Source organism: Tursiops truncatus, chromosome 7, assembly GCF_011762595.2.
Source record: "Tursiops truncatus isolate mTurTru1 chromosome 7, mTurTru1.mat.Y, whole genome shotgun sequence".
In the NCBI taxonomy this organism is placed as follows: Eukaryota; Metazoa; Chordata; class Mammalia; order Artiodactyla; family Delphinidae; genus Tursiops; species Tursiops truncatus.
Window position 1 is genome coordinate 32,350,999 of NC_047040.1, and position 20,298 is coordinate 32,371,296.

Below are 20,298 nucleotides of genomic sequence, written 5' to 3' on the forward strand. Positions count from 1 at the left end.
ATATAGATTGTTCATTCTCATCAACAGTGATAAACAAAATTATAAGTACAAAGTCTAGCATCTTTCCTTTCCTTTTCGTTTCTCTATCATCTCACCTCAGCTCTGGGCATTCCTGTGTGCCTGAGAATCCAAGCAAGGAGAAAGTCTTCATTACCGATTCATCATCAAACCGCTCTGGATCAAACCTAAAAAGAAGATTTGGGCCTGATCACAATAGAGTTCCACTGGCATGGTACGTATTTACACTATAAGAACACGGGTATGTAATAAAGTTTTAAAACTACTGAAGATAGAAACTGCTCTCACATTATATTTAAATTTGACCTTTTATGTTCCCAAACTATTGAACATATATTACATCTTTTTTTGCTTACTTTTATTACTTCTATTTTATTTATTTATTTATTTATTTATTTTTTGGCTGCACTGGGTCTTCCTTGCTGTGAGCAGGCCTTCTCTAGTTGCAGCGAGCGAGGGCTACTCTTCACTGTGGTGCGGAAGCTTCTCATTGAGGTGGCTTCTCTTGTTGCGAAACACGGGCTCGAGGCGCACGGGCTTCAGTAGTGGCAGTACGCAGGCTCAGTAGTTGTGGCTCGCGGGCTCTAGAGTGCAGGCTCAGTAGTTGTGCACACGCTTAGTTGCTCTGCGGCATGTGGGATCTTCAGGACCAGGGATTGAACCCGTGTCCCCTGCATTGGCAGGCATATTCTTAATCATTGCACCACCAGGGAAACCCCTACTTCTAAAGAATAGATGCAAAATACATTTCTCTAGAATCATCGAGGAATGAAACTGTAACATGCAACTACATCATTTATGAGATTTAAGGATAAATTTATGAGATTTAAGGATAAATAATTTAAGGATAAATTAAGGATAAATTTAAGGATAAATAAATTTAGTCTGGAGACACCAGACTACAATTTCTATTAATCAATTAAATGAGACCCAGACTTATTAATAAGTGAGGGAAATGAAGAGGCTAAGAAGGATCTTTTATTGTACAGAAGTTTACTCTGTAAAAAGTCAATGGGAGCAATAACACTCTAATAAAGATGTTTAAAAAAAAAAGTCAATGAGGAAATGGATATATTAAACGAAAACAACCCACCCACCAAGGAGCATAAAAATTCCCCTCAAAAACAAGTGTTTTTAAAAGATCTAAACTCTGAGAAAAAGAAAAAGAATCCTGCTTTCATTGCCCTTTTTAAAAAGTGTAAATTACCTTTCACTTTTGGAATATACTATATTTATATTACAGTCCATATAAAAAACTATATCAAATTTAATCAGCCTTTCCTTTTGTAAACTATCTTGAAAATTAAGACCCTAAATGTTTACTTCAAGATACCTATGTTTCCAGATTAAAAGGGAATCAAACTTGATTTTTCCAACTACTTTTTTTAATCTTTATTTTATATTGGAGTACAGTTGATTTACAATGTTGTGTTCAATTCAAGTGTACAGCAAAGTGATTCAGTTATACATACACATATATCTATTTTTTTAGAATCCTTTCCCATATAGGTTACTACAGAATATTGATTAGAGTTTCCCATGCTATACAGTAAGTTCTTGTTAATTATCTATTTTACATACAGTAGTCTGTATATGTTAATCCCAACCTCCTAGTTTATCCCTCCGCCCCGCACCTTTCCCCTTTAGTAACCCTAAGTTTGTTTTCTAAGTCTGTGAGTCTGTTTCTGTGTTGTAAAAAAGTTCACTTGTATCACTCTTTTAGATTCCACATATAAGTGATATCATATGATATTTATCTTTCTCTGTCTGACTTACTTTATTTAGTATGATAATCTCTAGGTCCTTTCATGTTGCTGCAAATGGCATTATTTCAGACTTTTTTTTTTATGGCTGAGTAATATTCCATTGTATATATGTAACACATCTTCTTTATCCATTCCTCTGTCAAGGGATACTTACCTTGCTTCCATGTCTTGGCTACTGTAAACAGTGCTACAATGAACACTGGGGTGTATGTATCTTTTCGAATTATGGTTTTCTCCGGATATATGCCTAGGAGTGGTATTGCTGGCTCATATGGCAACCCTATTTTTAGGTTTTAAGGAATCCCCATACTGTTCTTCATAGTGGCTGCACTAATTTACATTTCCATCAACAGTGTGGGAGGGTTCCTTTCTCTCCACACCTTCTCCAGCATTTATTGTTTGGAGACTTTTGATGATGGCCATTCTGACCGGTGTGAGGTAATACCTCATTGTAGTTTTGATTTCCATTTCTCTAATAATTAGCTATGTTGAGCATATTTTCAAGTGCTTTTTAGTCATCTTCACTAACAACGAAAGATCAGAAAGAGAAATTAAGTAAACAATTCCATTTACCATTGCATCAAAAAGAATAAAATACCTTGGAATAAACCTATCTAAGGAGGCAAAAGACCTGTACTCCAATGACTATAAGATGCTGATGAAAGAAACTGAAGATGACACAAACAGATGGATATACCACATTCTTGGATTGAAAGAATCAATATTGTCAAAATGATTATACTACACAAGGTAATCTACAGATTCAATGCAATCCCTATCAAATTACCAATGGTATTTTTTGCATACACAGAACAAAAAAATTTTTAATTTGTATGGAAACACAAAAGACCCCAGATAGCCAAAGCGATCTTGAGAAAGAAAAATGGAGCTGGAGGAATCAGGTTCCCTGACCTCTGACTATAAAGCTACAGTAAGCAAAACAGTATGGTACTGGCACAAAGACAGACCTGGAGAGCAATGGGACAGGATAGAAAGCCCAGAAATAAACCTGAGCACCTATGGTCAATTAATCTATGACAAAGGAGGCAAGAATATACAATGGAGAAGAGACAGTCTCTTCAACAAGTGGTGCTGGGAAAACTGGACAGCTACGTGTAAAAGAATGAAATTTAAACCTTCTCTACCACCATACACAAAAATAAATTCAAAATGGATTAAAGACCTAAATGTAAAACCAGATACCATAAAACTCTTAGAGGAAAACATAGGCAGAACACTCCTTGACATAAATCACAGCAATATCTTTTTGGCTCCACCTCCTAGAGTAATGAAAATAAAAACAAAAACTAACAAATGGGACTTAATTAAACTTAAAAGCTTTTGCAGAAAAAAGGAAACCATAAACAAAATGAAAAGACAACCCACAGAATGGAAGAAAATATTTGCAAATGATGTGACCAACAAGGGATTAATCTCCAAAATATACAAACAGCTCATGCAGCTCAATATCAGAAAGAGAAACAACCCAATCAAAAAATGGGCAGAAGATTTAAATAGACATTTCTCCAAAGAAGACATACAGACGTCCAACTATTTTATGAAATACCTCACAATTTTAAGGATTAAAAATAAAATGAAAATGAAAAATAGATAATTTGGCCTCAAATGCTGAAGGATTTTTTAATCTAAAGTTTTTCAGCTTTATTGATTTATAACTGCAAAACTGTAATATATTTAAAGTGCACTACCATGTTGTTTTGGTTACTAAAGCTTGGTAACATAGTTTGAAATCAGGAAGTGTGATGCCTCCAGCTTTGTTCATTTTTCTCAAGATTGCTTTGGCTATTCTGGGTCTTTAGTGGTTCTGTGAATTTAAGGATTGTTTATTCTATTTCTATAAAAATTGACATTCGGATTTGGACAGGGATTGTACTGAATCTGTAAATTGCTTTGTCTAGTAGGGACATTTTAACAATATTAATTCTTCCAATCCATGAACACAGATTATCTTTCTATTTATTTGGGTCTTCTTCTATTATTTTCATCAATATTTTAGTTTTCAGAGTACAGATCTTTCATCTATTTGAATTTAATCCTAAGTATTTTACTATTTTTGATGCTATTGTAAATGGGATTGCTGTCTTAACTTTTCTTTCTGATAATTTGTTGTCAGTGTATAGAAAAGCAACTGACTTTTTTATATTGGTTTTGAATCATGAAACTTTACTGAATTCATTTATTAATTCTAACAGTTTTTGGTGGAATCTTTAAGGTTATCTATGTATAATATCATGTCATCTCCAAGTAAAGGCAATTTTACTTCTGCCTTTCTGATTTTATTTCCTTTTCTTTCCTAATTGCTCTGGCTAGGACTTCTAATATCATGTTGAATGAAAGTGGTGAGAGTGGGTATCCTTGTCTTGTTCCTGATCTTAGAGGAAGACCTTTCATCATTTCACCCTTGAGTATGCTGTTAGCTATAGGCATGTCAATATATGGCCTTTATTATGTTGAAGCACATTCCTTCTATACCTAATTTGTTGAGTTTTTAATCATGAAAAGATATTTACTTTTGGCAAAAGCTTTTTCTGTATCTACTGAGATGATCATACAGTTTTGTTTTGTTTTTTGTTGTTTTTGATTTTTTTGGCAGTACGCAGGCCTCTCACTGTTGTGGCCTCTCCCGTTGCGGAGCACAGGTTCCGGACGTGCAGGCTCAGCGGCCATGGCTCACGGGCCCAGCCGCTCTGCGGCATGAGGGATCTTCCCGGACCGGGGCACGAACCTGTGTCCCCTGCGTCGGCACGCAGACTCTCAACCACTGCGCCACCAGGGAAGCCCACCCTATGTATTTTGATCGGAAAATTTAGTCCATTTATGTTTAAAGAAACTATTAATAGGTATGGATGTACTAATGCCATTTGGTGAACTGTTTTCCAGCAGTTTTGTAGTTCCTTTGTTCCTTTCTTCCTCTGTGATTTCATGATTTTCTACAGTGGGATGCTTTGAGTCCTTTCTCTTTATACACTGTGTATTTACTATATAGGTTTTGCTTTGTGGTTACAAGAATGATTACATAAAATATATTATGGTTATAACTGTCTATTTTAATCTGATAACAACTTAATTTCAAATGCATTGAAAAGCTCTACATTTTCACATTTCCCCCAATATTTTATGTTTCTAATGTCACATTTTACATCTTTTTATACAGTGTATCATTAATAAATTATTGCATTTAAATACTTTTGTATTTTAACCTTTATACTACAGTTATAAGTGATTTACCCACGACCATTACAATATTGGCGTAAAGTTGGGGGGAGAAGGTGAGGAAAGTACCCATCAGCTCTTCTGGGGTCCAGAAGATCACAGTCAACACCTGGATGGTGGTAATTAGAAGCCAGACCTTCAGCCAACAGCTTGTGAGGTATGTAGTCAAACTCCTTCCAGAGAAAGACTGGGAGATGGGCATTTTTGCCTGCTCGCTCTGCACTGAAAGGTGGGTGCTAACCACAAATACCTCCATGCCCATTAACATATGCTTCTTTGTTTGCTATAGTCCCGTAGGACTTATGAATGCAAGATGTACTAGCTATCAGAGCTATGAGATTTAGGGCATATCCCTCCCTTGCATGGCAGCCATAAAAGTTGGGACACTAGATGTCTGTGCAAGGGAGATGCTGGCGACCTGGTTTTATTGTTGGAGTGAACCAGAAGGAGAAGGTTGGAGGTGTGTCCACTGACTCCCCCAGGGTCCGGGGAGGATCACAGCCAGTATACCCAGACGCATGCCAATTAGAAGCTAGACCTTCAGGCAGCAGCTTGTAAAGTAGGTAGTCAACCTCCTTCAGAGAAAGACTGGGAGACAGGTATTTTTTCCTGTTCCCTCTATGCTGAACCCTATGGGGACAGCCATGATGAATGCTTGTGCTCCCATTAAGAACTGCTTCTTTTGTTTGCTACAGTCCTGTGGGACTCATGAATGCAAGCCCAGATGGTTTTCGGAGGTAGATGTTTTAGGAGCCCACTCCTCAGGTGGGAGTCTTTAAAGCCAGGGCACTAAATGTGTGGTCCAAAGCCTTCAATCCGCAGGGAGAAGCTGGGACTTGGGGGTTCCCTCCTGACTGTATGGCACTGGGCTGGGGGTGGGGTTTATGGCAAGAATGTGTCTCATTCTTTTCTACCTGTTTCAATGTGGGTATTTTCTCATTTGCTCAATGTGTAGGAGTCACTCAGCTAGCTCCTGGATTTTTCTCAGAGGGAATTGCTCCATGTGTAGCTGTACATTCAATGCATCTGTGTGAGGAAGGAAATTCAGAAGCCTGCTATGTCACTATCTTGGTCCCAGTCCATACTGAGGTTTCTGAATGTTTGTCTTCATTCTTTTTTTTTTTTTTTTTGATTTTATTTATTTATTTTTGGCTGCATTGGGTCTTCCTTGCTGCATGTGGGCTTTCTCTACTTGCAGCGAGTGGCAGCTACTCTCTGTTGCAGTGCGCAGGCTTCTCATTGCAGTGGCTTCTCTTGTTGCGGAGCATGGGCTCTAGGCACGCAGGCTTCAGTAGTTGCAGCACGTGGCTTCACTAGTTGTGGCTCGCGGGCTCTAGAGCACAGGCTCAGTAGTTGTGGCACACAGGCTTAGTTGCTCCATGGCAAATGGGATCTTCCTGGACCAGGGATCGAACCCATGTCCTGTGCATTGGCAGGCGGATTCTTAACCACTGTGCCACCAGGGAAGTCATGTCTTCATTCTTTTCAGTTGAGAATTCTATTTCAGTCTGTTTTTTTAAAGTTGATAATATTTCATTATTTGGTATAGAGTAATATTTACATTATGATCCATTTAAGTCATAGAATTTGACCCAGGGTTTCTTCCTCTGAGATACTGCCAATACAATAATAATGTATTTCCATGCATTTATTTCTGTAAATAAATCATATCTAGACATTTTTCTATAGGGAGAATAAGGTAATGTCAGCTACTCACTCAAAAAAAACTTATAAAAACCACAATGAAATATCACCACATACCTATTAAAACAATTAAAATAAAAAATAGTGACAATAGTTAATGCTATTGAGGCTGCAGAGAAGCTGAATCTCTCAAAACACAGCTGCTAAGAATCTGAGAAAAATAGCCTGGCAGTTTCTTGCAAAATTAAATATGCACTAACCACATAACCCAGCAATCGTACTCTTGGGCATTTATCCTAAAAAATGAAACCCTATGTTCACACAAAACTTGTATACAGGGCTTCCCTGGTGGCGCAGTGGTTGAGAGTCCGCCTGCCGATGCAGGGGACACGGGTTCGTGCCCCGGTCCGGGAGGATCCCACATGCCGTGGAGCGGCTGGGCCCGTGAGCCATGGCCGCTGAGCCTGCGCTTCCGGAGCCTGTGCTCCGCAACAGGAGACGCCACAACAGTGAGAGGCCCGCATACCAGCAAAAAAAAAAACAAACAAACTTGTACACAGATGTTTATAACAGCTTTACTCCTAAAAGCAAAATACTGCAAACAAACCAAATGTCCTTCAGTGGGGTAAAGTTGAACAAACCCTGCACATCCATAAGATAGAATACTACTCAGCCATAAAAAGATATGCAACATCCTCTGTTGACCTCAAGAGCATTAAATATAGTGAAAAAAGTCAACCTCTTCATCTTCCTCTGTGTGACACATTTAAACTATAATTAATCAATTACCTCTACAGGGTCTATCTCAGTCTACGAACATTTTTGCTACTGTGAATTAGTCTCTCAAGGATCCTCTCAAGGTGCTGACACAAATGAATCTATGGACTTTTCACAAGGGATGGGTGATGAGCTGCACAACCTAAGAAAGCTTTTCCTTGGTATACAACATTATTAATAATATTTCTTAAATTTGACTGCAATTGATTCATAAAAATGATTTCCACATTTTAGCAGATATTCCTTTCAGTATTTTCAATCTGTAATCTAGATTCTCTGAGTGCTCTGAGGATAGGAATAGTGTCAAAAGTTCCAGCAAAGTTCTTATGCTTTTCGCATTATACCTAAAGTTTATCAAAAACTTGGCATTTTTCCACATGAAATTTTTTTAAGGTTTTAAAATTTGAAATTTTCATTTTTTATAATTATAAGCATACTTTTTTTAAACCAATGTATATCTTTAATTTTGCTACAAAAGCCCCTTGGAATATAAAATTTACTTCATTTTTACAGAAGATTTTGAAGGACTGCTATTTCATTTATTAATAGATTCTCCTTTAATGTCACTGTAATATTAAAAACTAAAATGATAGGAACACTGAAAATGTCCCATCCTTATATTCCAGAAGTAGGTTTTTCTACTACTTCAACCATGCCATCAACTCTGTCCCCTGCATTTCACACAGCTTTTAGTCCCAATCAACTCAATGAATAACCTTCTTCAGGGCAGTAAATCTTAACCCATTTCTTTAAGGTGGATTACCAGATGCCTACCTAAGAGGCAAACAATATCAACTTTATTCTTCACCATTTCCCTGCCTTGCTGTTCTCACACATAACAATATACACACAACACCTATTTTCTGCATTCGACTAAAAGAGCTTAATAATTGAGACCAAAAGAAGGAAAATAAAGAAACTGCACAACCAATACCCACTTACCAGGGCTTCCCTGGTGGTGCAGTGGTTGAGAATCCGCCTGCCATTGCAGGGGACATGGGTTCGAGACCTGGTACGGGAAGATCCCACATGCTGCAGAGCAACTAAGCCTGTGCACCACAACTACTGAGCCTGCGCTCTAGAACCCACAAGGCACAACTACTGAGCTCACGTGTCACAACTACTGAAGCCCACATGCCTAGAGCCCATGCTCTACAACAAGAGAAACTAGTGTAATGAGAAGCCCGCGCACCAGAACAAAGAGTAGACCCACTCGCCATAACTAGAGAAAGCGCGTGTGCAGCAACAAAGACCCAACACAGCCAAAAATAAAATTAAGTAATTAATTTAAAAATACCCACTTATCAGTAAAATAACTCCAAAATACCATTGAAATTAAAGAATAATTGTAGAGATTAAGTAATTAAATAGATCTTAGGATAGAAGTGGTAATAGGAGAGACAAAGGGTAGCAGACAGTAGATTCATGAAAGAAAAAGCAGTGAGCAGAAGATACACAGGGAAGGCAGTGGCTTTCTTTTGTTGTATGCTTGTTACATATTGAATTTTCTCCTCAAAACTTAAAAAGGAACACAAAACTTGCAAATACATAAAAATCAATAATTGCAAAGACAATGACAGAAATTTCATACTTGTATGGTGATGGCCAAGTACTGGGATCCTGAAGCACCACTCCAAGGGCATAAAGGACAAGGGTCTGCAAAAAAAAATTACTCTAGTTATTCAAGGTCTAACAGAGACAAAATGATGCCCAGAAAGCCAACTTATCTAAATGCTCTTTTAATATAGATAGTGAATAAAAAATAAAAAATAAAATAATAGAAGAAAACACAGGCCATTATTTTGGTGATCTCACAGTGGGAAGGATGAGCATGTCACAAAATATCGAAGCCATAAAGGAATAACAAACTTCACTACATGAAAATTTAAAACCTGTATCCAGTAAAAATAAAACAAAAAACACACCATAAAACAAGCAGAAGATAAATAAGACAGGAAAAAAAATTTGCCATATAAGTGACAGAATTAATATGTATAATATACAAAAAGACATATAAACTCACTAGAAAGAAGTTAAAGGAAATACAAACTGTTAATATATATATGGAAAGCTGTTCAATCTCTCCAATGATCAGGGGAAAGTAAATTAAGAGACAATTTTTCATATAAGAGTCATAAATCCAGATGTGGTAAGAATATGGAAAGGAAAAACATTCTCATACACTGTTGCTCAAAGTATAAACTGCCTTGTAGAGGGCAATTTAAATTTTACACACATGTGCTGTTTGGCCCCCAAACTCCTTTTCTAAGGCTCTCGCAATACCAGTACAAGTATACAATTTGTAAAAATGAAAAAAATTAACGTCAATCTAAATTTCCATCAATGGGGACTGCTTAAATAAATTACGGTACATTCATACAATGCAATACTATGCGTCCATTAAAAATAACGAGTTGGATCCACAGTAAGTGCCAGTTGTATCGATTGCCATGGTACACTCAATAAAAGAAAATTAAAGAATACACAGAGTACTCTTTCACATATGAATTTGGTTTTAAAAATACATACGTATACATGTATATACACACAGAGTAATACATATATACAGAAAAAGACCTACAAAATAAACACTAAACTATTCACAGTAGTACGTGTGGAGAAATGAGCCTTTCTTTTATATTGTTTGAACTTTAAAACAAGCACATATTATTTTGTCATTTAAAACACGTGTCTTTGATTTAATAATAGGCAACATTTTTTGGACACTTTAAACAATAAAATTTAAAAACACACACTAACAGAGTTGAAAAGAATAACTGAATGGGTTAAGTATACCAAATGTTTCCTACCTCCCTAGGAATGATAAATTTGTCAATTTTTCCTTCAATATCTTGAAGCCGGGCAGAAACTGGCGTCAGTGTGGCAGTCCGAACAGTTTCACAAAGTACTTGCCGACAATACCTGTTTAAAAAAATTTGTTTTTGAAGATCTTTATTTTGGGAGAGGCAGTTTGAAATGTATATACATTTTAAAGTGTCATTCAACAATTTTCATAACCTTCCTAATTTGAAATAGTCATATCATAATTCTTATTTGCTTAAAATATATTATATATTAGACGTATATAAAGTCCAGGTTGAGTAAGGATTTAAACAAATAAAAACAACTTTAAAAGTACCAGAAGAAAACTCGAAACAATATTTTTAAAATTTTTGAGTAGAAACGCCTTTTTTTTTTTTCTTTGCGGTACGCGGGCCTCTTACTGTTGTGGCCTCTCCCGTTGCAGAGCGCAGGCTCAGCGGCTATGGCTCACGGGCCTAGCTGCTCCGCAGCATGTGGGATCTTCCCGGACCGGGGCACAAACCCATGTCCCCTGCATCAGCAGGCGGACTCTCAACCACTGCGCCACCAGGGAAGCCCCCAACGTCTTTTATTTTTAATAAAGGATTTAATAAAAATTTTAATAAAAGACTTTTCTACTTAAAAATTATAAAAATACTGAAACAATGAAGGATACCATAAAGAAAAACACAAATATTGAATGATATGACTATGGAAGTTTTTTTTTCATACTTGCAATCATCATAAGTAAAATTAAAAGCTAAGAAGGAAAAATATTTACAGTAAATATATCCTTAATGCATCAAAGCTCTTTAAAAATTCATAATTAAAATGATCAAATACCCCAATAGAAATATAGACAGAAAATATAAAAAGCAAACCACGAAAACAAAGAAAAAATGCAAATGGCCTGGAAACCTAAGAAATGATACTCAACCTCATTAACAATGGAAAGATTGCCAATCAAAGCGAATTTTTTTACCTGCCAGATTAGCAAAGATGAACAAGAGTACTGTCACAGACAAACACTAACAAAAAATAAGGAAAAGGACATTCATATTCAGTTGGTGGAAGTATAAATTGGTACAACCTTTCTGAAGGATAACTTGGCAATATATATGAAAATATGAAGTGTGCCTCCCAATGAGAATAAAAGTTAAAATGTATTGAAATCTTGCTATGAGCCAGTTCTGTTACTTTCTATGCAGTATCTCATTTAATCCTTATAAGAAGCTCATGGATGCTATTAGTTTTTAATTTTACAGATTTTAAAAATGAGGCAATTGTTTAAAAGTGTACTGCAGGTAAGTGGTATTGGTAGGATGCAAACCCAAGTCTGTTACTCCATAGCCCCTAATCGTAAACACTACACTATTGCATATACTCTTAAATAATAATCTCATACAATCCAATACTATGCATCCATTAAAAATAACGAGTTGGATCCATAGTAAATGCCAGTTGAACCTTATTAATAGAAACAATCAGAAATATCAGCAAAGATGTAAGCATAGGAATGCTGATTTTTGTAATTTCTAAAAGCAACAAAAACAAGAGGAAACATCCTTTCCTCTTTGAACAAATATTTTTTGGGTACCTACTACATTAGAAGCACTGCATTAGATATTGAGCTACAACAGTGAACGAGACAGATACCCTCAAAGAATTTCAAAGTCTACTTGGCAGGGGAAGGGACGGAGGAAGGGACATCAAGAATGAACAATTAAAAAGCCACAGTATATTAAAAACGTAAATACAAAGAAAAAAAGGCAGAGTATAAAATAAATGTAGTTTATCATATGTAAATTATACTTCAATAAAGTTGATTAAAAATGATGGATGGCAAAGAAGTCAATGTCAGATCTCCTCAGTTTAGTTTAACATGGCTCTTCTGCACAACCAGTTGAGCGTATTCCTAGAAACACGGCTTCTTATTTAGGGTGCTATAGTCAGGAAGGCTTTGAAATTACTAGTGGAGTTGCTCCATTCCAGAAATTTCTCTGATTGTTCTGTTCTGGTTTCAGTAAATACAACAGCTCACAAATTATCTGATGATATTAATTGGAATTTTATAATAGTTCTCTCCAGCCTCTCTTTAACCTCTACTTCCTCTGTGGCCATAAAGTAAAAGAAGTAAAAAAAAAAAAAAGGGCACAGTAACTGTTATGATAAAGGAAGTTCAGGGTGTTAGGGGACACATGGCAAGAGCACCTAACTAGAGAAAGGACTTTGCAGAGAAATAAACACTTAGGCTGAGACCTGCAGAAAAAACTGGAGTTAGCTAGAGAAGGCAGGAAGAGAGAATCTCGACAAAAGCCAGAAGATAAAAAAGAGTGCTTTACATTTGAAGAAACAAAAGAATTTCGATACAGCTGAATCCAAGGGTATGAAGAGACACAAGTAATGAGATAAGGTGGGAGAGGAATGCAAGGCCTAGCTCCTGAAATGCCTTATAAGCTAAGCTGGTGAGTTTAAATTTTATCTTAAGGGCAACCAGAAGTCACTGAAGGATGTTAAGTCGGGGAGTCTGATCAGATATGACTCCCCAGATATAGAAAGATGACTAGCACAGTGATTCTCAACTTTGGCTACACATTAGAATCACCTGAGAAGCTTCTGAAAATTTCTGATGCCAAGAGATTGTTGGTTTGGGATTGGTCACAGGTTATGTGTATTTTTAAAGTAGTTGAAGCGATTACAGTGTACAGTCACAGGCTCCAACAGCAATCTGGAGAATGCATAGGAGGGAAGCAAATCCAAGGCTGTTGAAATATCCCAGACAAGTTGATGGTGCTCTAGGCAGTGGGGGCAATGGAAAGAACTAAAACTAAACTTCCAACTAAATGTTATTTGGAAAGCAAAATCAACAGAACTTAGTCACTGACTGGATGTGGAGTTACTACGTATAGGAACACTGTCCACAGCACACTTAGAGAAAAAATGGAATTTACAGAAGAGTTACATGTTTTGTATTTTTAAATGGTTTTAATTTTTTTGTGTTAAATACATATGTATATATGCATAGAAAAAGTCTGGAAAAACAATACAGATAGTTAACAATTATTATCTCTTTTACAAAGGACATTCACCTTCCACTTCATACACTTCTGTATTATAAAAACTTCAAAAAACAAGTATGTGGGAGGGAGGGAGATGTAAAGGGAAGAGATATGGGGATATATGTATAGCTGATTCACTCTGTTATAAAGCAGAAACTAACACACCATTGTAAAGCAATTATACTCCAATAAATGTTAAAAAATTTAAAAAATAAATTAAAAAAACAAGTATGTATTACTTTTAAAATTGTAATAAAGCGTCCTACATTTTAAAGAATTGGTAACAAAAGTCTCCCTGTGAAACCCATAGCTTCGAGTTCTTTCCAATGGCTGTATCCCTATCTTCTTTTCTATAGTTGAAAGATGATCCAAGGTAAGGGTGCTTGCTACCCAGTCTCAGACTTCCAACCCCCTAAGAAGTCACAGCTGTTATTTTTAAAAATCTTTTTAATTAAGGTATCACTTACATATAAAAAAAAGTATCTAGGGGCTACCCTGGTGGCGCAGTGGTTGAGAGTCCGCTTGCCGATGCAGGGGACACGGGTTCGTGTCCCGGTCCGGGAAGATCCCACACGCCGCGGAGTGGCTAGGCCCGTGAGCCATAGCCGCTGAGCCTGCGCGCCCGGAGCCTGTGCTCCGCAACGGGAGAGGCCACACAGTGAGAAGCCCGCGTACCGCAAAAAAAAAAAGTATCTATTTTACCTGTACAGTTTGATGAATTTTAGTAATAGTATATAATTGTGTGAACATAACCACAAGAAAGATACAGAGCATTTCCCTCACCCTAAAAAACTTTCCTCATGATCCTTTGTAATTGATCCCCTCCCCATTTCTGGCCCCAGGTAACCACTGATCTACTTTCTATCACAATAGTTTTGCTTTTTCTAGAATTTCACCTCAATAAAACGTATTGTAGGCAGTTTTTGTGTTTGATTTTTTTTTTTACTTAGCATAAAGAGATTTATCCGTGTTGTTGTGTGTATTGATATTGTGTTACTTTTCGTTACTTGGTAACATTTCCTTGTATATATATAACACAATTTATCTATTTACCAGTTGATGAACATTTGGACTACTTCCAGTTTTTGCTATCATAAATAGTATTACTATACATGTTTGCATACAGGTCTCTGTCTGACATATGTTTTCATTTCTCTCGGGTAAATGCCTAGGAGAACTGCTGAGTCATATGGTATGTTTAACTTCATAAGATCCTGCCACATTGTTTTCTAACAGAACTGTACCATCCTGCATTTGTACCAACAAGGTGTGGATGTTCCACTTATTAGATATCACTGATACTAATTTTTTTTTTTTTTTTTTTTTTTTTGCGGTATGTGTGCCTCTCACTGTTGTGGCCTCTCCCGCTGCGGAGCACAGGCTCCGGACGCACAGGCTCAGCGGCCATGGCTCACGGGCCCAGCCGCTCCAGGGCATGTGGGATCCTCCTGGACCGGGGCACGAACCCGTGTCCCCTGCATTGGCAGGAGGACTCTCAACCACTGTGCCACCAGGGAAGCCCACTGATACTATTTTATACAGGCTCATGTAAAGGTTTCCCAAAAGTACCTTAAGATTTTAAAAAGCAAGTTAAGTTATCCATTAAAATCTGTATGTAAATACTTTAAGTCCTGTAAAAATATAAAGCTTTCCTAGATATTAGCATTAGCTTTAAATTAGATAAACCAACTCAAATTTACCCTTTAATGATCTCCTCTTTCCTCTTATTGTGTTCTTACCTGAGCTCCTCAATGTTCTCTGGAGTTACAGGTCCCTTCCCAAAAACTTGGTCTATCTCTTCATATAGTTTTTTCTGAACTTCTTCATAGGTGGTTAAAAAACAGACTGCCCAGGTACACACTAAGCGAAAATTTATATTAATAACAATGAAAGCAGCTAATTCATAGTTTGGGTGCAGAATAAGAAACAAATTTATAATTTTTTGGTATTTTCCTTTTTTCTGATACAAAAGATACATAAATGCTACCAAAAGATAAAACAAGACTGTTCACAAGATTTGTACTTCATTGAACAGAACATGAATATTTACAGAATATTCCCAAAAAGAGATAGTGAAATCTAGATTTCTTTCTTAAAACTGGCAAGTAATCAAAGGCACTTAATACATTTTACCTTAGATAAAATAGTAATGATAATAAATAAACTTCACATCTGGGGAAGTGTTAAATGTTGGTAACTGTGATGAACTGTTTGGTTCAATCGACCTTGTAAAATCAAAAAATTGATTTATCTGGGCTTCCCTGGTGGCGCAGTGGTTAGGAGTCCGCCTGCAGACGCAGGGGACATGGGTTCGTGCCCCGGTTCGGGAAGATCCCACATGCCGCGGAGCGGCTGGGACCGTGAGCCATGGCTGATGGGCCTGCGCGTCCGGAGCCTGTGCTCCGCAACGGGAGAGGCCACAACAGTGAGAGGCCCGTGTACCGCAAAAAAAAAAAAAAAAAAAAAAAAATTGATTTATCAATTTCCTCAGGAGCTTTAATTAAATGATTCATACAAATCAAAGTAGCAGGAGATTTACCTACAAATCATTACTCTAAATTTTTACTTGTAAAGGTAGATACACTGGTTCAAGAACTGAGACCGATTATTGCTTAGGACAGTGGTTCTCAAAACTCTTCTGGGAGGTTGCTGATGGCACAACCCCACCATCCACAGATCCTGACTCAGTAGGTTTAGGGTGTGGTCCAGGGTTCTATATTTCTAACAAATACCACAATTACTTTGATGAACATCAACACTGGAAGATCACTAGCTTATGGCTTACTTTTGCTTAAAATGGCTATGGATTATAATCACTGGGGAAATCAAAAGGTAAGAAAATTAATTACATGATGAACATAAAACAGAGGAAACAGTAGTTATATTCCCTTTAGGAATCCACTGGGATTACAACTGTTCAAATGGAACCATCCAGACACATAATATCTCTTTCCCTAGACTATGCTTGATATGTACTCTATGTACAGCTCTACATTTTCTATGTCAAGTACTTCTTAAAATGCATTTAATAATTTCTACTTCTGCTTATTAATTATCTCTTTCCTGAGCTAAAGGGCTGGCTTAAATTTATCTCAAAGTTAATTTTTTTAAATGTTCGCCTAAGTCACTTATCATCCAATTCCAATGCCTGGAAAATACGTAATTCACTTTCTGCACTAAATATTATCAATAAAATCAACAGCTACCTCATGCTCAATTATTTCGATATTACTCACACCCAGAGTTCATAAAACACATAGGAGTAGCGGACTTTAACTTTTTCCTACATATGTTTCTTTATTATGGCTTTTGAGTGAACTGCAGAATTTCTATTTCACAAGTGATATGAAAACTTATGTGGACAGTGTACAATATGTACATGTATGCAATTTTACAACAATATGTAGTAATATATAATATTGAAAGATTTAGCACAAGTATTTGCATACAGTAGGCACTCATATACACTGATTGACTAGATTATCACTTAAAATTAATTTAACTGTATACACTTAATAACCTCAAACATTGGTTCTTTTGTACAACTCTATTAAAGAGTATGACAGAGGGGATAGCTTTAAAATGGGATTTTAAGCCACTTAATGTTCTTTAATTATACTATTGAATCAAGACACCATTTTATAGTTGAAAGATACCTTGGAGGTCACCCTTATTTTAGAAAAGGAAAGAAATGCAGAGTTCAGTATCTTGCTCTAGGCTAAGACTTGCTAAGTCGCAGAGGAGGGACTTTAATTAAGGTTTCCTGCCGATCTTGACTCTCAAAATTTCAGAGGTGCCTTAAAAAATAACCAACCCACATGCAAAGAAATAGCAATACTCTGAAAATTCCCCCTAAAAACTGCAAAAAAGATTAAAATATTAAATCAACCTTGGAAATGGTCACTTTTTATGGTATCCAGAGTATAAATGATTCAGATTTTTTGAAGGTCTTCAGCAAAGATATATTTTAATGTAATAAATTTTTAAACAAGTATTTAAAAGGTTTGATACATTATATCTGACACATGCTTACCTAAATTCCATTTAATCTATAATATCTGGACATGTCTAGATATCAAAAATTTTACAAAGAAGAAATACAGGAAGTTTACATTTATACTCATCCTTTTTAAAATTTTCTTAAACTGAAAGAGTTGTGAGTGAAATCCTTCAAGTTAACATAAATTCTTTAGATTTTAAACTGATGTTTTAATATCTCCTTTAGCATTTTATGTCAGTATATTTTTATGGATATACAAATTTTTACAAATACTGTATAAACAAATGGTAGTCTGATAAACTAAAAACCAGAAAGGAAACTAGAAATATATCACCCATTTTAGAATTTTAAATAATAATCACCTTCTATTCCACCAAGAGAAGAGTTCTTTTTAAATCATGATTTCTGTGGCCTATATCCTCTGCTGGTAGGTCTTAATAATAGCAGACTAGATTGAAAACAAAGTGAAAAGCCACAGCAGGAAACTGAAAAGCTCACAGCTCTGGCTGGAAAGGTGTCAACAGCAGTTCATTTTAAAGGCACTAACTAGAATTCACAATCCATAAACTGTGTCAAGAAATTTATGGCAATGTTCAGAGGTGGCACAGAGCATCTGGGGTTTAAAAAAAAAAAAAGGTGCCTGTGTGAATCAAGCCTTTCAAACAAGAATAAAAAAAGAAGAACGAAGGGAAATTATAAAGAGGTCTTGCAAACAGTGTTTCCTTTATTTTAGAATAGCTTTATCCTTGTATATTTTATAACCTATCTCAAACAGAAATCAATTTATACTTACATTTTGCAGTTATTATGCAACTGGCCAGAGAAAATATCATACTGTCTTCTAGGATCTAGGAAACAAAACTAAGTTTAGAAAGTGTGAAATGTAAGGTGGCCTATATTAGGCCCTAGTAAAATCACCTAGAATACAAAATGGGAGTTAAGGAAAGGGAAAACATGTTATTTCTTTATGAGGTTTTCACTTAAAGAAAATCTATATAATAAAAAAACCAACCGAAACACTGCACTGCATTTTTGATACAGTGAACACTTACCCAGTAATATTACTGGCTCATGATACATCAAACAAACTGGTTCAGTGCTATTGTTCTAGCTTGGCCTAGAGCAGAACGAAGACTCAGGAACAGTGAAGAGCCTGCCACTGTCCTGGATCCTGATATAATTTCTGCACGCACACACACCCAGAAAACCGCTTTTGTCTATGAGCACTTGCATGCATAGAGTAGGGCAGAAGATTCCTACACTGAAGAGGTAGGTGTGGCAGTAACAGCTCCACTCCTGTCCTTTGCCTGACAACACCACAAACACACAATATCCCAGTGGTGTGCCGGGGTGACAGACACACTGGGAACAAGCCAAGCTGCCACACCTGGTAATGTAGGCAGAGCAGCCTTAGTCAGTACAGGCTTATCCAAGTCCTCCTCTTTTACAGTCAGAGAACTTTGGTTCGATATTTGCTTACTCAAATATTAAATACTATATAGTTGCTTCAAAGAACTAAATAACAGGAGACTAAATACTAAATACTATTTCTGGATGATGTACAATAAAAAAGAAAAAAGGGGCTTCCCTGGTGGCGCAGTGGTTGAGAGTCCGCCTGCCGATGCAGGGGACACAGGTTCGTGCCCCGGTCCAGGAAGATCCCACATGCCGCGGAGCGGCTGGGCCCGTGAGCCATGGCTGCTGAGCCTGCACGTCCGGAGCCTGTGCTCCGCAACAGGAGAGGCCACAACAGTGAGAGGCCCGCGTACCACAAAAAAAAAAAAAAAAGAAAAAAGCCATTGAATTCTAGGAGGGAGTCTGGGTTAATTAAAGTGGATAAAAAGCACACTCTATACATGTCTGATTATCTTTTGTTTGATAAACATTTAACAATTACATCACCTGTTGGTCATTAAGGTCCCCCTGTACTAAGGAGTCAATGAAAATATGTTCACTGAAGTTCCTTCCTTTTCGTTCTTTTATGATTTTCTTTAAAATAGATTCCAGTTGCATAAGGGCTTAGAGAAGAAAAACAAGAAAAGATTTTAGAATATAAGCATTTGTGAGGATTGAACATTTTTCTGTATCTCTACAATGTTCCTATGTGAAGAATAAAACTTTCAAAGTTAAAAGTAGTAACCAATAATGCTTTAAAAGCTAATTTATGTTTAAACTCATCCACTTACTTTTCTTCTTTTTGCTAAATTTAACACATACACCAAAAAGTGAATAAAACATACACGCACAATTTAACAAACAACTGTAAATCAAACACCCAGGTCGAGAAATAGAACAATGCTAGCCCCTTAAAGGCCTTTTACACATATATCCCTCCCCTGGTATTATTCACCTTCCTTCTAAATTCTGTCCTCTTAACTCCATTGTTCTCCCAAATCAGCACTCATTTAGAGACTGAAACAGATGTGAAATAATCAGAAAAGTAAACTTCTGACATTTGGAAGATTAATCCAACTATCAAGAAAATTATCCACAGATTTCTCAGGCCCCATCTTACTTGACCTATCATAGCATCTGATGCTGGTCACTTACTCTGTAGGAAGAACTTTTTCATTTGGCTCCTAGGATTCCACATTCCACACTCCACACTTTCCTCCCACTTTACTGCCAGCTCATTCTCAGTATCCTTTGTCGATTCCTTCTCACCTCTCAAATTTCTTAATGACGGAATGCCCAAGGTCAGGGATCTCTTTTCTTGGACCTCTCCTCTTTTTCTATTTATATTCATTACCTTGGTGGTCACCATTCTCAAAGCTTTAAGTACAATCTATGTACTGAACACTTCCAAATTTATATTTCCATTTAGGATCTCTTTCCCCTGAACTTCAGTTTCATATAACTGACAATCAACTCAACATCTCCACTTCGACGTCTGAAGCATACTAAACATAAACATATCCAAAACTGAAGTCGTGCTCTTTCGCCTCAAAACTGGATCTTTCTACAGTCTGTCCCATCTTATTTCCTATTAACTTCATTT

General features: G+C 36.7%; 1 protein-coding gene across 5 annotated transcripts in view; it reads right to left on the minus strand.

The window, feature by feature from the left end:
• The window catches only part of CYP20A1 (cytochrome P450 family 20 subfamily A member 1), a 77,747-nt gene that overhangs the window by 13,598 nt on the left and 43,851 nt on the right, over window positions 1–20,298 (minus strand). For 4 of the 5 annotated variants that reach the window (XM_033859882.2, XM_019939090.3, XM_033859885.2 and 1 more), the window contains 6 exons: window positions 19,203–19,318; window positions 18,094–18,148; window positions 15,040–15,160; window positions 10,250–10,361; window positions 9,031–9,095; window positions 96–185 (listed from right to left, as the gene is read on the minus strand). In XM_033859882.2, coding sequence (XP_033715773.1) covers window positions 96–185; window positions 9,031–9,095; window positions 10,250–10,361; window positions 15,040–15,160; window positions 18,094–18,148; window positions 19,203–19,318 — 559 coding nt within the window. The remainder of the gene's footprint in view (window positions 1–95; window positions 186–9,030; window positions 9,096–10,249; window positions 10,362–15,039; window positions 15,161–18,093; window positions 18,149–19,202; window positions 19,319–20,298) is intronic. The other variant, XM_033859883.2, reaches the window with a different exon arrangement.